Genomic DNA, 16,860 nt, shown 5'->3' with positions numbered 1-16,860 from the left:
TTCAGATGCTCACAGCACAAAGCAGAAAAAAAGGGGGAGGTAATAGTGGAATAATTTCATATAGAATAAATCCCTGTGACTCTAGAGCTTCTATTATAACATCTCAGTGTGTATTTAATATACTCTAGTTTCCAGTAACAAATCCACTTCCTTTCCTTGCCAGGATTTTTTCGTGTAACTCGCCCCCCTAACGGTTAGACACTTTCTCTATTCCTTTGAAGGAACAATATTTGAGATCCCCATGATGCGTATTGGCGAAATGTCGTGAGACTGCAGAGAAACCTGCTGGGGGAAATGAACGCATCGGACAAGTGTGACGGAGGCGTTTTTCAGAGGGTTCATGGTACAACCCACATATTGGAGTTGACAAATATTGCACTGAATTAGATAAATAACATTGTCCGTATTGCAATTTATAAAACTGCGGATTGGAAACTTTTTTTGTTTGTAAAAGAGATACATTTTTTTATCCTTTGTATCATCCTGGCCCCATTGGCACACGTTCGCTCCACATTGGTGGAGACCGACAGCACTGAGCCAGTTTTCCCTTTGATCTCGTTCTACATCCACAGATAAGCTGCGAGACAGAGGTTTTCTAATGTATTTGCTCTTTTTGGCACAAATCGGACCATGTGATTATCCCAGATGTTTCTGAGAATTGGATCTTGCGGCAGAATAGCTATGTGCTTCCGTATGATGTCGGTGATCGGGTTACATTGTGGACTGCACCCCGTGGTGAATGTAATAAGGCTACGTTAACATTTGCGTTGTGCGCCGCAGCGTCGGCGACGCACAACGCAAATGTGAACGCATGCACAACGCAGCGTTTTGTGACTCATGCGTCCTTTTTTTGCTTGATTTTGGACGCACAAAAAATGCAACTTGCTGCGTCCTGTGCGCCCTGACGCGTGCGCCGCAGTGACGCATGCGTCACAAAACGCAAGTGCAACGCATGTCCATGCGCCCCCATGTTAAATATAGGGGTGCATGACGCATGCGTCGCCGCAGCGGCGACAGACGCTGCTTCGAACAACGCTAATGTGAACGTAGCCTAATATTGTTATCCGTTTTATTTTTCTTATGTTTAAGTAAAGAGTCTCTGCTAATATTCCTGACAATGGAATGGGCTCTCTCCAGACACCATTTAGGGGAACCGCGGTTTTGTAATCTGCTCCTTGTGTATATATAGAACCATCAGAACTATTGCGTTTGGTCCTGATGATCAGTGATGAGTTCCCCCACAGGTAGGTTCCTAATAACATGTTGGGGGGGGGGCACGATGTGGCTGCCAGTACACTGCTTGAAGCAGTTGATTTTCGGTAAGGGAATGCCAATACCCTGTTCTCCTCAATACTAGCAACAAACGTTACATCTAAAAAATCAATCTGCGACTTCTCAGGAAAACCAGGAAATTGGAGATTATAATCATTGTTGTTTAAATATTCGAGAAAAGACTGGGCATCATCCTCCATATCTTTCAGCACAAAGTCCAGATCATCGATATATCTTCCCATCCACACCACATTGTCTCTGAATGCGTTTGAAGATATATAGATAATGTTCTCTTCCCAGGTTGCCATTACAATATCAGCGAGTGAAGGGGAGAATTTTGCTCCCATGCTTACACCAGTCTGCAAAAAATACCTATTGTCAAACATGCAATAATTGTGACTCAAGAGGAATTTAGTTGCTTCAAGTAAAAAATCACATAAAGCCTCGGAATAGCTGCTGTATTTCCTGAGATAGAAGGATAAACATTTCAGAGCTACATTGTGGGGAGTAAAGGGACACAGACTAATTCCATCACACGAGAACCATGTGAATCCAGCCTCCCACTTAAAAGCATGCATCATGGTAACCACTGCCTTCGTGTCACGTATATGGCTACGAGTCAAAGAAACGAGTTTCTGGAGATGTGCATCCTCCCACTCAGCCAGCCTTCCACCCCCTGCACCGATCCAAAGAAACGAGTTTCTGGAGATGAGCATCCACCCACTCAGCCAGCCTTCCACCCACTGCACCGATCCAAAGAAACTAGTGTCTGGAGATGTGCATCCACCCACTCAGCCAGCCTTCCACCCCCTGCACCGATCCAAAGAAACGAGTTTCTGGAGATGAGCATCCACCCACTCAGCCAGCCTTCCACCCACTGCACCGATCCAAAGAAACGAGTGTCTGGAGATGAGCATCCACCCACTCAGCCAGCCTTCCACCCACTGCACCGATCCAAAGAAACGAGTGTCTGGAGATGTGCATCCAACCACTCAGCCAGCCTTCCACCCACTGCACCGATCCAAAGAAATGAGTTTCTGGAGATGAGCATCCAACCCCTCAGCCAGCCTTCCACCCCCTGCACCGATCCAAAGAAACTAGTGTCTGGAGATGTGCATCCACCCACTCAGCCAGCCTTCCACCCCCTGCACCGATCCAAAGAAACGAGTGTCTGGAGATGAGCATCCACCCACTCAGCCAGCCTTCCACCCACTGCACCGATCCAAAGAAACGAGTGTCTGGAGATGAGCATCCACCCACTCAGCCAGCCTTCCACCCCCTGCACCGATCCAAAGAAACTAGTGTCTGGAGATGTGCATCCACCCACTCAGCCAGCCTTCCACCCCCTGCACCGATCCAAAGAAATGAGTTTCTGGAGATGAGCATCCAACCCCTCAGCCAGCCTTCCACCCACTGCACCGATCCAAAGAAACGAGTGTCTGGAGATGAGCATCCACCCACTCAGCCAGCCTTCCACCCCCTGCACCGATCCAAAGAAACTAGTGTCTGGAGATGTGCATCCACCCACTCAGCCAGCCTGTCACCCACTGCACCGATCCAAAGAAACGAGTGTCTGGAGATGTGCATCCACCCACTCAGCCAGCCTTCCACCCACTGCACCGTTCCAAAGAAACGAGTTTCTGGAGATGACCATCCACCCACTCAGCCAGCCTGTCACCCACTGCACCGATCCAAAGAAACGAGTTTCTGGAGATGTGCATCCACCCACTCAGCCAGCCTTCCACCCACTGCACCGATCCAAAGAAACGAGTTTCTGGAGATGAGCATCCACCCACTCAGCCAGCCTTCCACCCACTGCACCGATCCAAAGAAACGAGTTTCTGGAGATGAGCATCCAACCACTCAGCCAGCCTTCCACCCACTGCACCGATCCAAAGAAATGAGTTTCTGGAGATGAGCATCCAACCCCTCAGCCAGCCTTCCACCCACTGCACCGATCCAAAGAAACGAGTGTCTGGAGATGAGCATCCACCCACTCAGCCAGCCTTCCACCCCCTGCACCGATCCAAAGAAACTAGTGTCTGGAGATGAGCATCCACCCACTCAGCCAGCCTGTCACCCACTGCACCGATCCAAAGAAACGAGTTTCTGGAGATGTGCATCCACCCACTCAGCCAGCCTTCCACCCACTGCACCGATCCAAAGAAACGAGTTTCTGGAGATGAGCATCCACCCACTCAGCCAGCCTTCCACCCACTGCACCGATCCAAAGAAACGAGTTTCTGGAGATGAGCATCCAACCACTCAGCCAGCCTTCCACCCACTGCACCGATCCAAAGAAATGAGTTTCTGGAGATGAGCATCCAACCCCTCAGCCAGCCTTCCACCCACTGCACCGATCCAAAGAAACGAGTGTCTGGAGATGAGCATCCACCCACTCAGCCAGCCTTCCACCCCCTGCACCGATCCAAAGAAACTAGTGTCTGGAGATGTGCATCCACCCACTCAGCCAGCCTTCCACCCACTGCACCGATCCAAAGAAACGAGTGTCTGGAGATGTGCATCCACCCACTCAGCCAGCCTTCCACCCACTGCACCGATCCAAAGAAACGAGTTTCTGGAGATGTGCATCCACCCACTCAGCCAGCCTGTCACCCACTGCACCGATCCAAAGAAACGAGTGTCTGGAGATGTGCATCCACCCACTCAGCCAGCCTTCCACCCCCTGCACCGATCCAAAGAAACTAGTGTCTGGAGATGTGCATCCACCCACTCAGCCAGCCTTTCACCCACTGCACCGATCCAAAGAAACTAGTGTCTGGAGATGTGCATCCACCCACTCAGCCAGCCTTCCACCCCCTGCACCGATCCAAAGAAACGAGTGTCTGGAGATGTGCATCCACCCACTCAGCCAGCCTTCCACCCACTGCACCAATCCCCGCCACTATGGGCCTCATAGGAGGTGGGAATATATTTTTATAAACTTTTGGTAGGGAATGATACACTGGAATGACAGGGTGGTCCAAGTAGCAATATTTTTTTGTTTTTTCGTTCAAAGCTCCAGTTGTTACACCGTCCAGGAGTAAATGTAGAAGTTCACCGTTACATCTCACTGTAGGATTTTCTTTTAATTCCAAATAAACATCCGGATTCTCTAGGTCTCTAAGGTTTAGGATTTTCTACAGTCCAGCATTAATCCCCACAATCGCCCCACCTTAGTCCGCATTTTGAATTAGAAGATCTTTATTTTGTGCTAATTGATTTAACGCTATTTTTTCTTTTCTACTCAAATTGCCCTTGGATTTTTTTGTTGTCTTTTTACTCAGTTCATTCAGTTCCAATTCTACAACGTCTTGAAATGTATCCAGGATTGCTGGTCTTCAGCGGATAATAATCCGTATTAGACGATAGGAATCTGACTGATCCCCAGGTTTTTTATCAGTCGTATCCAAGTCATACAAATCTTTTACTGTCCTCTGTTCTTCAAACACAAGGAGAGTTCTGTATTCGGCTTGGTCTCGGCACCTTCCAGAAAGCTCTTATCTGTAATATAGAGGCTTCTTAAAGTTCAGTTCTGTGCAAACCTGTTGATATCCACAATGGTTTGGTGAAGTCTTTAGGGTACCGTCTCACATAACGATTTACCAACGATCATGACCAGCGATACGACCTGGCCGTGATCGTTGGTAAGTGGTTGTGTGGTCGCTGGGGAGCTGTCACACAGTCAGCTCTCCAGCGACCAACGATGCCGAGGCCCCCGGGTAACCAGGGTAAACATCGGGTTACTAAGCGCAGGGCCGCACTTAGTAACCCGATGTTTACCGTGGTTACCAGCGTAAAAGTAAAAAAAACAAACAGTACATACTCACCTTCCAGTGTCTGTCCCCCGGCGTTCTGCTTCTCTCCACTGTGTCTGCCAGCCGGAAAGCAGAGCGGTGACGTCATCGCTGTGCTTTCCGGCCGGCAGGCGCTCACAGTGCAGAGAAGCAGAACGCCGGGGGACAGACACTGGAATGTAAGTATGTACTGTTTGTTTTTTTTACTTTTACGCTGGTAACCACGGTAAACATCGGGTTACTAAGCGCGGCCTGCGCTTAGTTACCCGATGTTTACCCTGGTTACAAGCGAACACATCGCTGGATCGCTGTCACACACAATGATCCAGCGATGACAGCGGGAGATCCAGCGACGAAAGAAAGTTCCAAACGATCTGCTACGACGTACGATTCTCAGCAGGGTCCCTGATCGCTGCTGCGTGTCAGACACTGCGATATCGTAACGATATCGCTAGAACGTCACGGATCGTACCGTCGTAGCGACAAAAGTGCCACTGTGTGACGGTACCCTTAGTAGGGCAGAGGCGCAGTCCCTTTGATAACAGGATATCTGGGCTTGGGGAGCACATAGCTGGATAGGTTCCAAATTGGGATATTTACCGTTTCCGGTTTTCCCCCCGTGTCTGGTAACCCCCTCCTTCCATGCTTGCGCCCCCCCTCTTTTCCTCTGTTTTTTTTTATACTACAATTGGGGTCTTGATTTAGTACTTAGTCGGACCTGGAGGAAGACACACGTGGTGTCCACACATGTCGTCCATAAGGGATATGAATCTATGCAATATTGTAATGGAAGAAATCTGGAACTTTTAATGGATAAATAAAAGGTATATTTTACTCTACCATTGGACGGATTGCTGGAGGAACAAAAAGTTTTTTCTATATATATATATATATATATATATATATATATATATATATATATATATATATATATATATATATATATATATATATATATATATATATACACATATACACAGTGGGGCAAAAAAGTATTTAGTCATTCAGCAATAGTGCAAGTTCCACCACTTAAAAAGATGAGAGGCGTCTGTAATTTACATCATAGTTAGACCTCAACTATGGGAGACAAACTGAGAAATAAAAATCCAGAAAATCACATTGTCTGTTTTTTTATCATTTTATTTGCATATTATGGTGGAAAATAAGTATTTGGTCAGAAACAAAATTTAATCTCAATACTTTGTAATATATCCTTTGTTGGCAATGACAGAGGTCAAACGTTTTCTGTAAGTCTTCACAAGGTTGCCACATACTGTTGTTGGTATGTTGGCCCATTCCTCCATGCAGATCTCCTCTAGAGCAGTGATGTTTTTGGCTTTTCGCTTGGCAACACGGACTTTCAACTCCCTCCAAAGGTTTTCTATAGGGTTGAGATCTGGAGACTGGCTAGGCCACTCCAGGACCTTGAAATGCTTCTTACAAAGCCACTCCTTCGTTGCCCTGGCGGTGTGCTTTGGATCATTGTCATGTTGAAAGACCCAGCCACGTTTCATCATCAATGCCCTTGCTGATGGAAGGAGGTTTGCACTCCAAATCTCACGATACATGGCCCCATTCATTCTTTCATGTACCCGGATCAGTCGTCCTGGCCCCTTTGCAGAGAAACAGCCCCAAAGCATGATGTTTCCACCACCATGCTTTACAGTAGGTATGGTGTTTGATGGATGCAACTCAGTATTCTTTTTCCTCCAAACACGACAAGTTGTGTTTCTACCAAACAGTTCCAGTTTGGTTTCATCAGACCATAGGACATTCTCCCAAAACTCCTCTGGATCATCCAAATGCTCTCTAGCAAACTTCAGACGGGCCCGGACATGTACTGGCTTAAGCAGTGGGACACGTCTGGCACTGCAGGATCTGAGTCCATAGTGGCGTAGTGTGTTACTTATGGTAGGCCTTGTTACATTGGTCCCAGCTCTCTGCAGTTCATTCACTAGGTCCCCCCGCGTGGTTCTGGGATTTTTGCTCACCGTTCTTGTGATCATTCTGACCCCACGGGGTGGGATTTTGCGTGGAGCCCCAGATCGAGGGAGATTATCAGTGGTCTGGAATGTCTTCCATTTTCTAATTATTGCTCCCACTGTTGATTTCTTCACTCCAAGCTGGTTGGCTATTGCAGATTCAGTCTTCCCAGCCTGGTGCAGGGCTACAATTTTGTTTCTGGTGTCCTGTGACAGCTCTTTGGTCTTCACCATAGTGGAGTTTGGAGTCAGACTGTTTGAGGGTGAGCACAGGTGTCTTTTTATACTGATAACAAGTTTAAACAGGTGCCATTACTACAGGTAATGAGGGGAGGAAAGAGGAGACTCTTAAACAAGAAGTTACAGGTCTGTGAGAGCCAGAAATCTTGATTGTTTGTTTCTGACCAAATACTTATTTTCCACCATAATATGCAAATAAAATGATAAAAAAACAGACAATGTGATTTTCTGGATTTTTTTTCTCAGTTTGTCTCCCATAGTTGAGGTCTACCTATGATGTAAATTACAGACGCCTCTCATCTTTTTAAGTGGTGGAACTTGCACTATTGCTGACTGACTAAATACTTTTTTGCCCCACTGTATATGTATATATATATAAATAGACTGTGGCCCGATTCTAACGCATCGGGTATTCTAGAATATGCATGTCCCCGTAGTATATGAACAATGATGATTCCAGAATTCGCGGCAGACTGTGCCCGTCGCTGATTGGTCGAGGCAACCTTTATGACATCATCATCGCCATGGCAACCATTATGACATCTACGTCGATACTGTGCCCGTCGCTGATTGGTCGAGGCCTGGCGGCCTCGACCAATCAGAGACGCGGGATTTCCAGGACAGACAGACAGAAAAACCCTTAGACAATTATATATATAGATATATATAATTTATTTATACTCTTTAGAGTTTATAGTCTCTTCTATATTCACTAGATGGTGGCCCGATTCTAACGCATCGGGTATTCTAGAATATGTATGTCCACGTAGTATATTGCCCAGCCACGTAGTATATTGCCCAGCCATGTAGTATATTGCCCAGTGACGTAGTATATTGCCCAGTGACGTAGTATATTGCCCAGCCATGTAGTATATTGCCCAGTGACGTAGTATATTGCCCAGCCATGTAGTATATTGCCCAGTGACGTAGTATATTGCCCAGCCATGTAGTATATTGCCCAGTCACATAGTATATTGCCCAGTGACGTAGTATATTGCCCAGCGACGTAGTATATTGCCCAGCCACGTAGTATATTGCCCAGCCACGTAGTATATTGCCCAGCGATGTAGTATATTGCCCAGCGATGTAGTATATTGCCCAGCGATGTAGTATATTGCCCAGCCACGTAGTATATTGCCCAGCCACGTAGTATATTGCCCAGTGACGTAGTATATTGCCCAGTGACGTAGTATATTGCCCAGCATGGAGTATATTGCCCAGTTACGTAGTATATTGCCCAGTTACGTAGTATATTGCCCAGTGACGTAGTATATTGCCCAGCCACGTAGTATATTGCCCAGTTACGTAGTATATTGCCCAGCCATGTAGTATATTGCCCAGCCATGTAGTATATTGCCTAGTTACGTAGTATATTGCCCAGCCACGTAGTATATTGCACAGGCACGTAGTATATTGCCCAGCCACGTAGTATATTGCCCAGCGACGTAGTATATTGCCCAGTGACGTAGTATATTGTCCAGCGACTTAGTATATTGCCCAGCCACGTAGTATATTGCCCAGTCACGTAGTATATTGCCCAGCGACGTAGTATATTGCCCAGTGACCTAGTATATTTCCCAGTTACGTAGTATATTGCCCAGCCACGTAGTATATTGCCCAGCCACGTAGTATATTGCCCAGCCACGTAGTATATTGCCCAGTGACCTAGTATATTGCCCAGTTACGTAGTATATTGCCCAGCCACGTAGTATATTGCCCAGCCACGTAGTATATTGCCCAGCCACGTAGTATATTGCCCAGCCACGTAGTATATTGCCCAGTTACGTAGTATATTGCCCAGCCACGTAGTATATTGCCCAGCGACGTAGTATATTGCCCAGCCACGTAGTATATTGCCCAGCCACGTAGTATATTGTCCAGCGACGTAGTATATTGCCCAGCCACGTAGTATATTGCCCAGCCACGTAGTATATTGCCCAGTGACCTAGTATATTGCCCAGCCACGTAGTATATTGCTCAGTTAGGCTACGTTCACATTTGTGTTGTGCGCCGCAGCGTCGGCGACGCAACGCACAACGCAAACAACGCAGCAAAACGCATGCACAACGCTGCGTTTTGCGCCGCATGCGTCCTTTTTTTGGTTGATTTTGGACGCAGCAAAAATGCAACTTGCTGCGTCCTCTGCGCCCGGACGCGTGCGCTGCAGTGACGCATATTGCCCAGCCACGTAGTATACAGCACAGGGTCACGTAGTATATTGCCCAGCCATGTAGTATACAGCACAGGGTCACGTAGTATATTGCCCAGCCACGTAGTATACAGCACAGGGTCACGTAGTATATTGCCCAGCCATGTATGACACAGGTTAAAAAAATAAAAAATAAACATATACTCACCTTCCGCAGGGGCGTTGTAGCTCTGTCGCCTGTGCGCGGTGCAGGCGGCAGCTTCCGGTCCCAGAGTGTGATGACGTCGTGGTCACATGACCGTGTCGTGGTCACATGACCGTGACGTCATGGCAGGTCCTTCTACCAGACCATCCTTGCCACCGGAACGTGCCGGTTGCATCGCGAGGAGCGGGAAAGGCGGCGTAGGTGAGTATATAATCTTTTTTTATTATTATTATTTTTAACATTAGATGTTTTTACTATTTATGCTGCATAGGCTGCGTCAATAGTAAAAACTTGGTCACACAGGGTTAATAGCGGCGGTAACGGAGTGCGTTACCCGGGGCATAATGCGGTCCGTTACCGCCGGCATTAACCCTGTGTGAGCGGTGACCGGAGGGGTGTATGTGGGCGCCGGGCACTGAGTGCGGGGAGTAAGGAGCGGCCATTTTCTTCCGGACTGTGCGCGTCGCTGATTGGTTGTGGCAATGGTCGTGGGCGTTTTGCCACGACCAATCAGCGACTTGGATTCCATGACAGACAGAGGCCGCGACCACTGAATATCCATGACAGACAGAAGGACAGACAGACGGAAGTGACCCTTAGACAATTGTATAGTAGATTAGTGCTCATTAGTGTATAGCGCCATAGTGGTGGGAGGAGCCTGTGCTGATCCGCTCTGCCTTCATATACGGGGTAAGCCTCGCTGATTCTCCAGACAGTAGCCCGTCACTCCAGCTCTAGTGCACCCATGTGACTGGTGGCGCTGCGGGGCCCTCGCACACAGTAATTTACTGTTCTGTCCACAGGGCCACGTTATGGCTAAGAGGGTGTTCGACACGTACTCCCCACACGAGGATGAGGCCATGGTCCTGTTTCTTAACATGGTCGCCCGGGGTCGTATTCTCATCTTTACAGTCAAGGTGATTTTCTGAGTTTTCTACTGTCCTGCTGCTCATACATGGCCGAGAGCTTCTGTCCCGGCTGCACCACTGATCCAATGAAATGAGCCCTCCCCCGTCCTGGCTGCACCACTGATCCAATAAAATGAGCCCTCCCCCCTCCTGGCTGCACCACTGATCCAATGAAATGAGCCCTCCCCCCTCCTGGCTGCACCACTGATCCAATGAAATGAGCCCTCCCCCGTCCCGGCTGCAGCACTGATCCAATGAAATGAGCCCTCCCCCGTCCTGGCTGCACCACTGATCCAATGAAATGAGCCCTCCCCCGTCCCGGCTGCACCACTGATCCAATGATATGAGCCCTCCCCTGTCCCGGCTGCACCACTGATCCAATGAAATGAGCCTTCCCCGTCCCGGCTGCACCACTGATCCAATGAAATGAGCCTTCCCCGTCCCGGCTGCACCACTGATCCAATGAATTGAGCCCTCCCCCGTCCCGGCTGCACCACTGATCTAATGAAATGAGCCCTCCCCCGTCCCGGCTGCACCACTGAACCAATGAAATGAGCCCTCCCCCGTCCCGGCTGCACCACTGATCCAATGAAATGAGCCCTCCCTCGTCCTGGCTGCACCACTGATCCAATGAAATGAGCCCTCCCCCGTCCTGGCTGCACCACTGATCCAATGAAATGAGCCTTCCCCGTCCCGGCTGCACCACTGATCTAATGAAATGAGCCCTCCCCCGTCCCGGCTGCACCACTGATCCAATGAAATGAGCCCTCCCCCGTCCCGGCTGCACCACTGATCCAATGAAATGAGCCCTCCCCCGTCCCGGCTGCACCACTGATCCAATGAAATGAGCCCTCCCCCCTCCTGGCTGCACCACTGATCCAATGAAATGAGCCCTCCCCCGTCCCGGCTGCACCACTGATCTAATGAAATGAGCCCTCCCCCGTCCCGGCTGCACCACTGATCCAATGAAATGAGCCCTCCCCCGTCCCGGCTGCACCACTGATCCAATGAAATGAGCCCTCCCCCCTCCTGGCTGCACCACTGATCCAATGAAATGAGCCCTCCCCTGTCCTGGCTGCACCACTGATCCAATGAAATGAGCCCTCCCCCCTCCTGGCTGCACCACTGATCCAATGAAATGAGCCCTCCCCCTCCTGGCTGCACCACTGATCCAATGAAATGAGCGCTCCCCCGTCCTGGCTGCACCACTGATCCAATGAAATGAGCCCTCCTGGCTGCACCACTGATCTAATGAAATGAGCCCTCCCCCGTCCTGGCTGCACCACTGATCCAATGAAATGAGCCCTCCCCCCTCCTGGCTGCACCACTGATCCAATGAAATGAGCCCTCCTGGCTGCACCACTAATCCAATGAAATGAGCCCTCCCCCGTCCCGGCTGCACCACTGATCCAATGAAATGAGCCCTCCCCCCTCCTGGCTGCACCACTGATCCAATGAAATGAGCCCTCCCCCTCCTGGCTGCACCACTGATCCAATGAAATGAGCGCTCCCCCGTCCTGGCTGCACCACTGATCTAATGAATTGAGCCCTCCCCCCTCCTGGCTGCACCACTGCTCTAATGAAATGAGCCCTCCCCCTCCTGGCTGCACCACTGATCCAATGAAAAGAGCCCTCCCCCGTCCCGGCTGCACCACTGATACAATGAAATGAGCCCTCCCCCTCCTGGCTGCACCACTGCTCTAATGAAATGAGCCCTCCCCCTCCTGGCTGCACCACTGATCCAATGAAATGAGCCCTCCCCCGTCCCGGCTGCACCACTGATCCAATGAAATGAGCCCTCCCCCGTCCAGGCTGCACCACTGATCTAATGAAATGAGCCCTCCCCCTCCTGGCTGCACCACTGATCCAATGAAATGAGCCCTCCCCCGTCCCGGCTGCACCACTGATCCAATGAAATGAGCCCTCCCCCGTCCAGGCTGCACCACTGATCTAATGAAATGAGCCCTCCCCCTCCTGGCTGCACCACTGATCCAATGAAATGAGCCCTCCCCCGTCCAGGCTGCACCACTGATCTAATGAAATGAGCCCTCCCCCTCCTGGCTGCACCACTGATACAATGAAATGAGCCCTCCCCCGTCCTGGCTGCACCACTGATCTAATGAAATGAGCCCTCCCCCGTCCCGGCTGCACCACTGATCTAATGAAATGAGCGCTCCCCCGTCCCGGCTGCACCACTGGTCCAATGAAATGAGCCCTCCCCCGTCCAGGCTGCACCACTGATCTAATGAATTGAGCCCTCCCCCTCCTGGCTGCACCACTGATCCAATGAAATGAGCCCTCCCCCGTCCTGGCTGCACCACTGAACCAATGAAATGAGCCCTCCCCCGTCCCGGCTGCACCACTGATCCAATGAAATGAGCCCTCCCCCGTCCCGGATGCACCACTGATCCAATGAAATGAGCCTTCCCCCGTCCCGGCTGCACCACTGATCTAATGAAATGAGCCCTCCCCCGTCCTGGCTGCACCACTGATCCAATGAAATGAGCCTTCCCCCGTCTGGCTGCACCACTTATCTAATGAAATGAGCCCTCCCCCCTCCTGGCTGCACCACTGATCCAATGAAATGAGCCCTCCCCCGTCCCGGCTGCACCACTGATCCAATGAAATGAGCCCTCCCCCGTCCAGGCTGCACCACTGATCTAATGAATTGAGCCCTCCCCCGTCCCGGCTGCACCACTGATCCAATGAAATGAGCCCTCCCCCGTCCTGGCTGCACCACTGATCCAATGAAATGAGCCTTCCCCCGTCCCGGCTGCACCACTGATCTAATGAAATGAGCCCTCCCCCGTCCTGGCTGCACCACTGATCCAATGAAATGAGCCCTCCCCCGTCCCGGCTGCACCACTGATCTAATGAAATGAGCCCTCCCCCGTCCTGGCTGCACCACTGATCCAATGAAATGAGAGCTCCCCCCTCCCGGCTGCACCACTGATCTAATGAAATGTGCCCTCCCCCGTCCCGGCTGCACCACTGATCCAATGAAATGAGCCCTCCCCCGTCCCGGCTGCACCACTGATCTAATGAATTGAGCCCTCCCCCTCCTGGCTGCACCACTGATCCAATGAAATGAGCCCTCCTGGCTGCACCACTGATCCAATGAAATGAGCCCTCCCCTGTCCTGGCTGCACCACTGATCCAATGAAATGAGCCCTCCCCCGTCCCGGCTGCACCACTGATCTAATGAAATGAGCCCTCCCCCGTCCTGGCTGCACCACTGATCTAATGAAATGTGCCCTCCCCCGTCCCGGCTGCACCACTGATCCAATGAAATGAGCCCTCCCCCGTCCCGGCTGCACCACTGATCTAATGAATTGAGCCCTCCCCCTCCTGGCTGCACCACTGATCCAATGAAATGAGCCCTCCTGGCTGCACCACTGATCCAATGAAATGAGCCCTCCCCCGTCCTGGCTGCACCACTGATCCAATGAAATGAGCCCTCCCCCGTCCCGGCTGCACCACTGATCTAATGAAATGAGCCCTCCCCCGTCCCGGCTGCACCACTGATCCAATGAAATGAGCCCTCCCCCCGTCCTGGCTGCACCACTGATTCAATGAAATGAGCCCTCCCCCGTCCCGGCTGCACCACTGATCCAATGAAATGAGCCCTCCCCCGTCCAGGCTGCACCACTGATCTAATGAATTGAGCCCTCCCCCGTCCCGGCTGCACCACTGATCCAATGAAATGAGCCCTCCCCCGTCCTGGCTGCACCACTGATCCAATGAAATGAGCCTTCCCCCGTCCCGGCTGCACCACTGATCTAATGAAATGAGCCCTCCCCCGTCCTGGCTGCACCACTGATCCAATGAAATGAGCCCTCCCCCGTCCCGGCTGCACCACTGATCTAATGAAATGAGCCCTCCCCCGTCCTGGCTGCACCACTGATCCAATGAAATGAGCCCTCCCCCGTCCCGGCTGCACCACTGATCTAATGAAATGTGCCCTCCCCCGTCCCGGCTGCACCACTGATCCAATGAAATGAGCCCTCCCCCGTCCCGGCTGCACCACTGATCTAATGAATTGAGCCCTCCCCCTCCTGGCTGCACCACTGATCCAATGAAATGAGCCCTCCTGGCTGCACCACTGATCCAATGAAATGAGCCCTCCCCCGTCCTGGCTGCACCACTGATCCAATTAAATGAGCCCTCCCCCGTCCCGGCTGCACCACTGATCTAATGAATTGAGCCCTCTCCCGTCCCGGCTGCACCACTGATCCAATGAAATGAGCCCTCCCCCCTCCTGGCTGCACCACTGATCCAATGAAATGAGCCCTCCCCCGTCCCGGCTGCAGCACTGATCTAATGAAATGAGCCCTCCCCCTCCTGGCTGCACCACTGATCCAATGAAATGAGCCCTCCCCCGTCCTGGCTGCACCACTGATCCAATGAAATGAGCCCTCCCCCGTCCTGGCTGCACCACTGAACCAATGAAATGAGCCCTCCCCCGTCCCGGCTGCACCACTGATCTAATGAATTGAGCCCTCTCCCGTCCCGGCTGCACCACTGATCCAATGAAATGAGCCCTCCCCCCTCCTGGCTGCACCACTGATCCAATGAAATGAGCCCTCCCCCGTCCCGGCTGCAGCACTGATCTAATGAAATGAGCCCTCCCCCGTCCTGGCTGCACCACTGAACCAATGAAATGAGCCCTCCCCCGTCCCGGCTGCACCACTGATCCAATGAAATGAGCCCTCCCCCGTCTGGCTGCACCACTTATCTAATGAAATGAGCCCTCCCCCCTCCTGGCTGCACCACTGATCCAATGAAATGAGCCCTCCCCTGTCCCGGCTGCACCACTGATCCAATGAAATGAGCCCTCCCCCGTCCTGGCTGCACCACTGAACCAATGAAATGAGCCCTCCCCCGTCCCGGCTGCACCACTGATCCAATGAAATGAGCCCTCCCCTGTCCCGGCTGCACCACTGAGCTAATGAAATGAGCCCTCCCCCGTCCCGGATGCACCACTGATCCAATGAAATGAGCCCTACCCCGTCCTGGCTGCACCACTGATCCAATGAAATGAGCGCTCCCCCGTCTGGCTGCACCACTGATCCAATGAAATGAGCCCTCCCCCGTCCTGGCTGCACCACTGATCCAATGAAATGAGCCCTCCCTCTCCTGGCTGCACCACTGATCCAATGAAATGAGCCCTCCCCCTCCTGGCTGCACCACTGATCCAATGAAATGAGCCCTCCCCCGTCCTGGCTGCACCACTGATCTAATGAAATGAGCCCTCCCCCTCCTGGCTGCACCACTGATCCAATGAAATGAGCCCTCCCCCGTCCTGGCTGCACCACTGATCCAATGAAATGAGCCCTCCCCCGTCCTGGCTGCACCACTGATCCAATGAAATGAGCCCTCCCCCTCCTGGCTGCACCACTGATCCAATGAAATGAGCCCTCCCCCGTCCTGGCTGCACCACTGATCTAATGAAATGAGCCCTCCCCCTCCTGGCTGCACCACTGATCCAAAATAATGAGCCCTCCCCCGTCCTGGCTGCACCACTGATCCAATGAAATGAGCCCTCCCCCGTCCTGGCTGCACCACTGATCCAATGAAATGAGCCCTCCCCCGTCCTGGCTGCACCACTGAACCAATGAAATGAGCCCTCCCCCGTCCCGGCTGCACCACTGATCCAATGAAATGAGCCCTCCCCCGTCCCGGATGCACCACTGATCCAATGAAATGAGCCCTCCCCCGTCTGGCTGCACCACTTATCCAATGAAATGAGCCCTCCCCCCTCCTGGCTGCACCACTGATCCAATGAAATGAGCCCTCCCCTGTCCCGGCTGCACCACTGATCCAATGAAATGAGCCCTCCCCCGTCCTGGCTGCACCACTGAACCAATGAAATGAGCCCTCCCCCGTCCCGGCTGCACCACTGATCCAATGAAATGAGCCCTCCCCCGTCCTGGCTGCACCACTTATACAATGAAATGAGCCCTCCCCCGTCCTGGCTGCACCACTGATCCAATGAAATGAGCCCTCCCCCCTCCTGGCTGCACCACTGATCCAATGAAATGAGCCCTCTCCCGTCCCGGCTGCACCACTTATACAATGAAATGAGCCCTCCCCCGTCCTGGCTGCACCACTGATCCAATGAAATGAGCCCTCCCCCCTCCTGGCTGCACCACTGATCCAATGAAATGAGCCCTCCCCCTCCTGGCTGCACCACTGATCCAATGAAATGAGCCCTCCCCCGTCCTGGCTGCACCACTGATCTAATGAAATGAGCCCTCCCCCTCCTGGCTGCACCACTGATCCAATGAAATGAGCCCTCCCCCGTCCT

General features: G+C 51.8%; 1 protein-coding gene across 1 annotated transcript in view; it reads left to right on the top strand.

Annotated features, from left to right (window-relative positions):
* Positions 1–16,860, top strand: part of POMGNT1 (protein O-linked mannose N-acetylglucosaminyltransferase 1 (beta 1,2-)) — a 131,746-nt gene that overhangs the window by 13,442 nt on the left and 101,444 nt on the right. The window contains exon 6 of the mRNA XM_077278903.1: positions 10,449–10,562. Coding sequence (XP_077135018.1) covers positions 10,449–10,562 — 114 coding nt within the window. The remainder of the gene's footprint in view (positions 1–10,448; positions 10,563–16,860) is intronic.

The sequence above is a fragment of the Ranitomeya variabilis genome, chromosome 8 (assembly GCF_051348905.1).
Source record: "Ranitomeya variabilis isolate aRanVar5 chromosome 8, aRanVar5.hap1, whole genome shotgun sequence".
Lineage (NCBI taxonomy): Eukaryota > Metazoa > Chordata > Amphibia > Anura > Dendrobatidae > Ranitomeya > Ranitomeya variabilis.
Note: the sequence above shows the minus strand (reverse complement) of the source record. Positions and strands in the feature narration are given on the sequence as shown.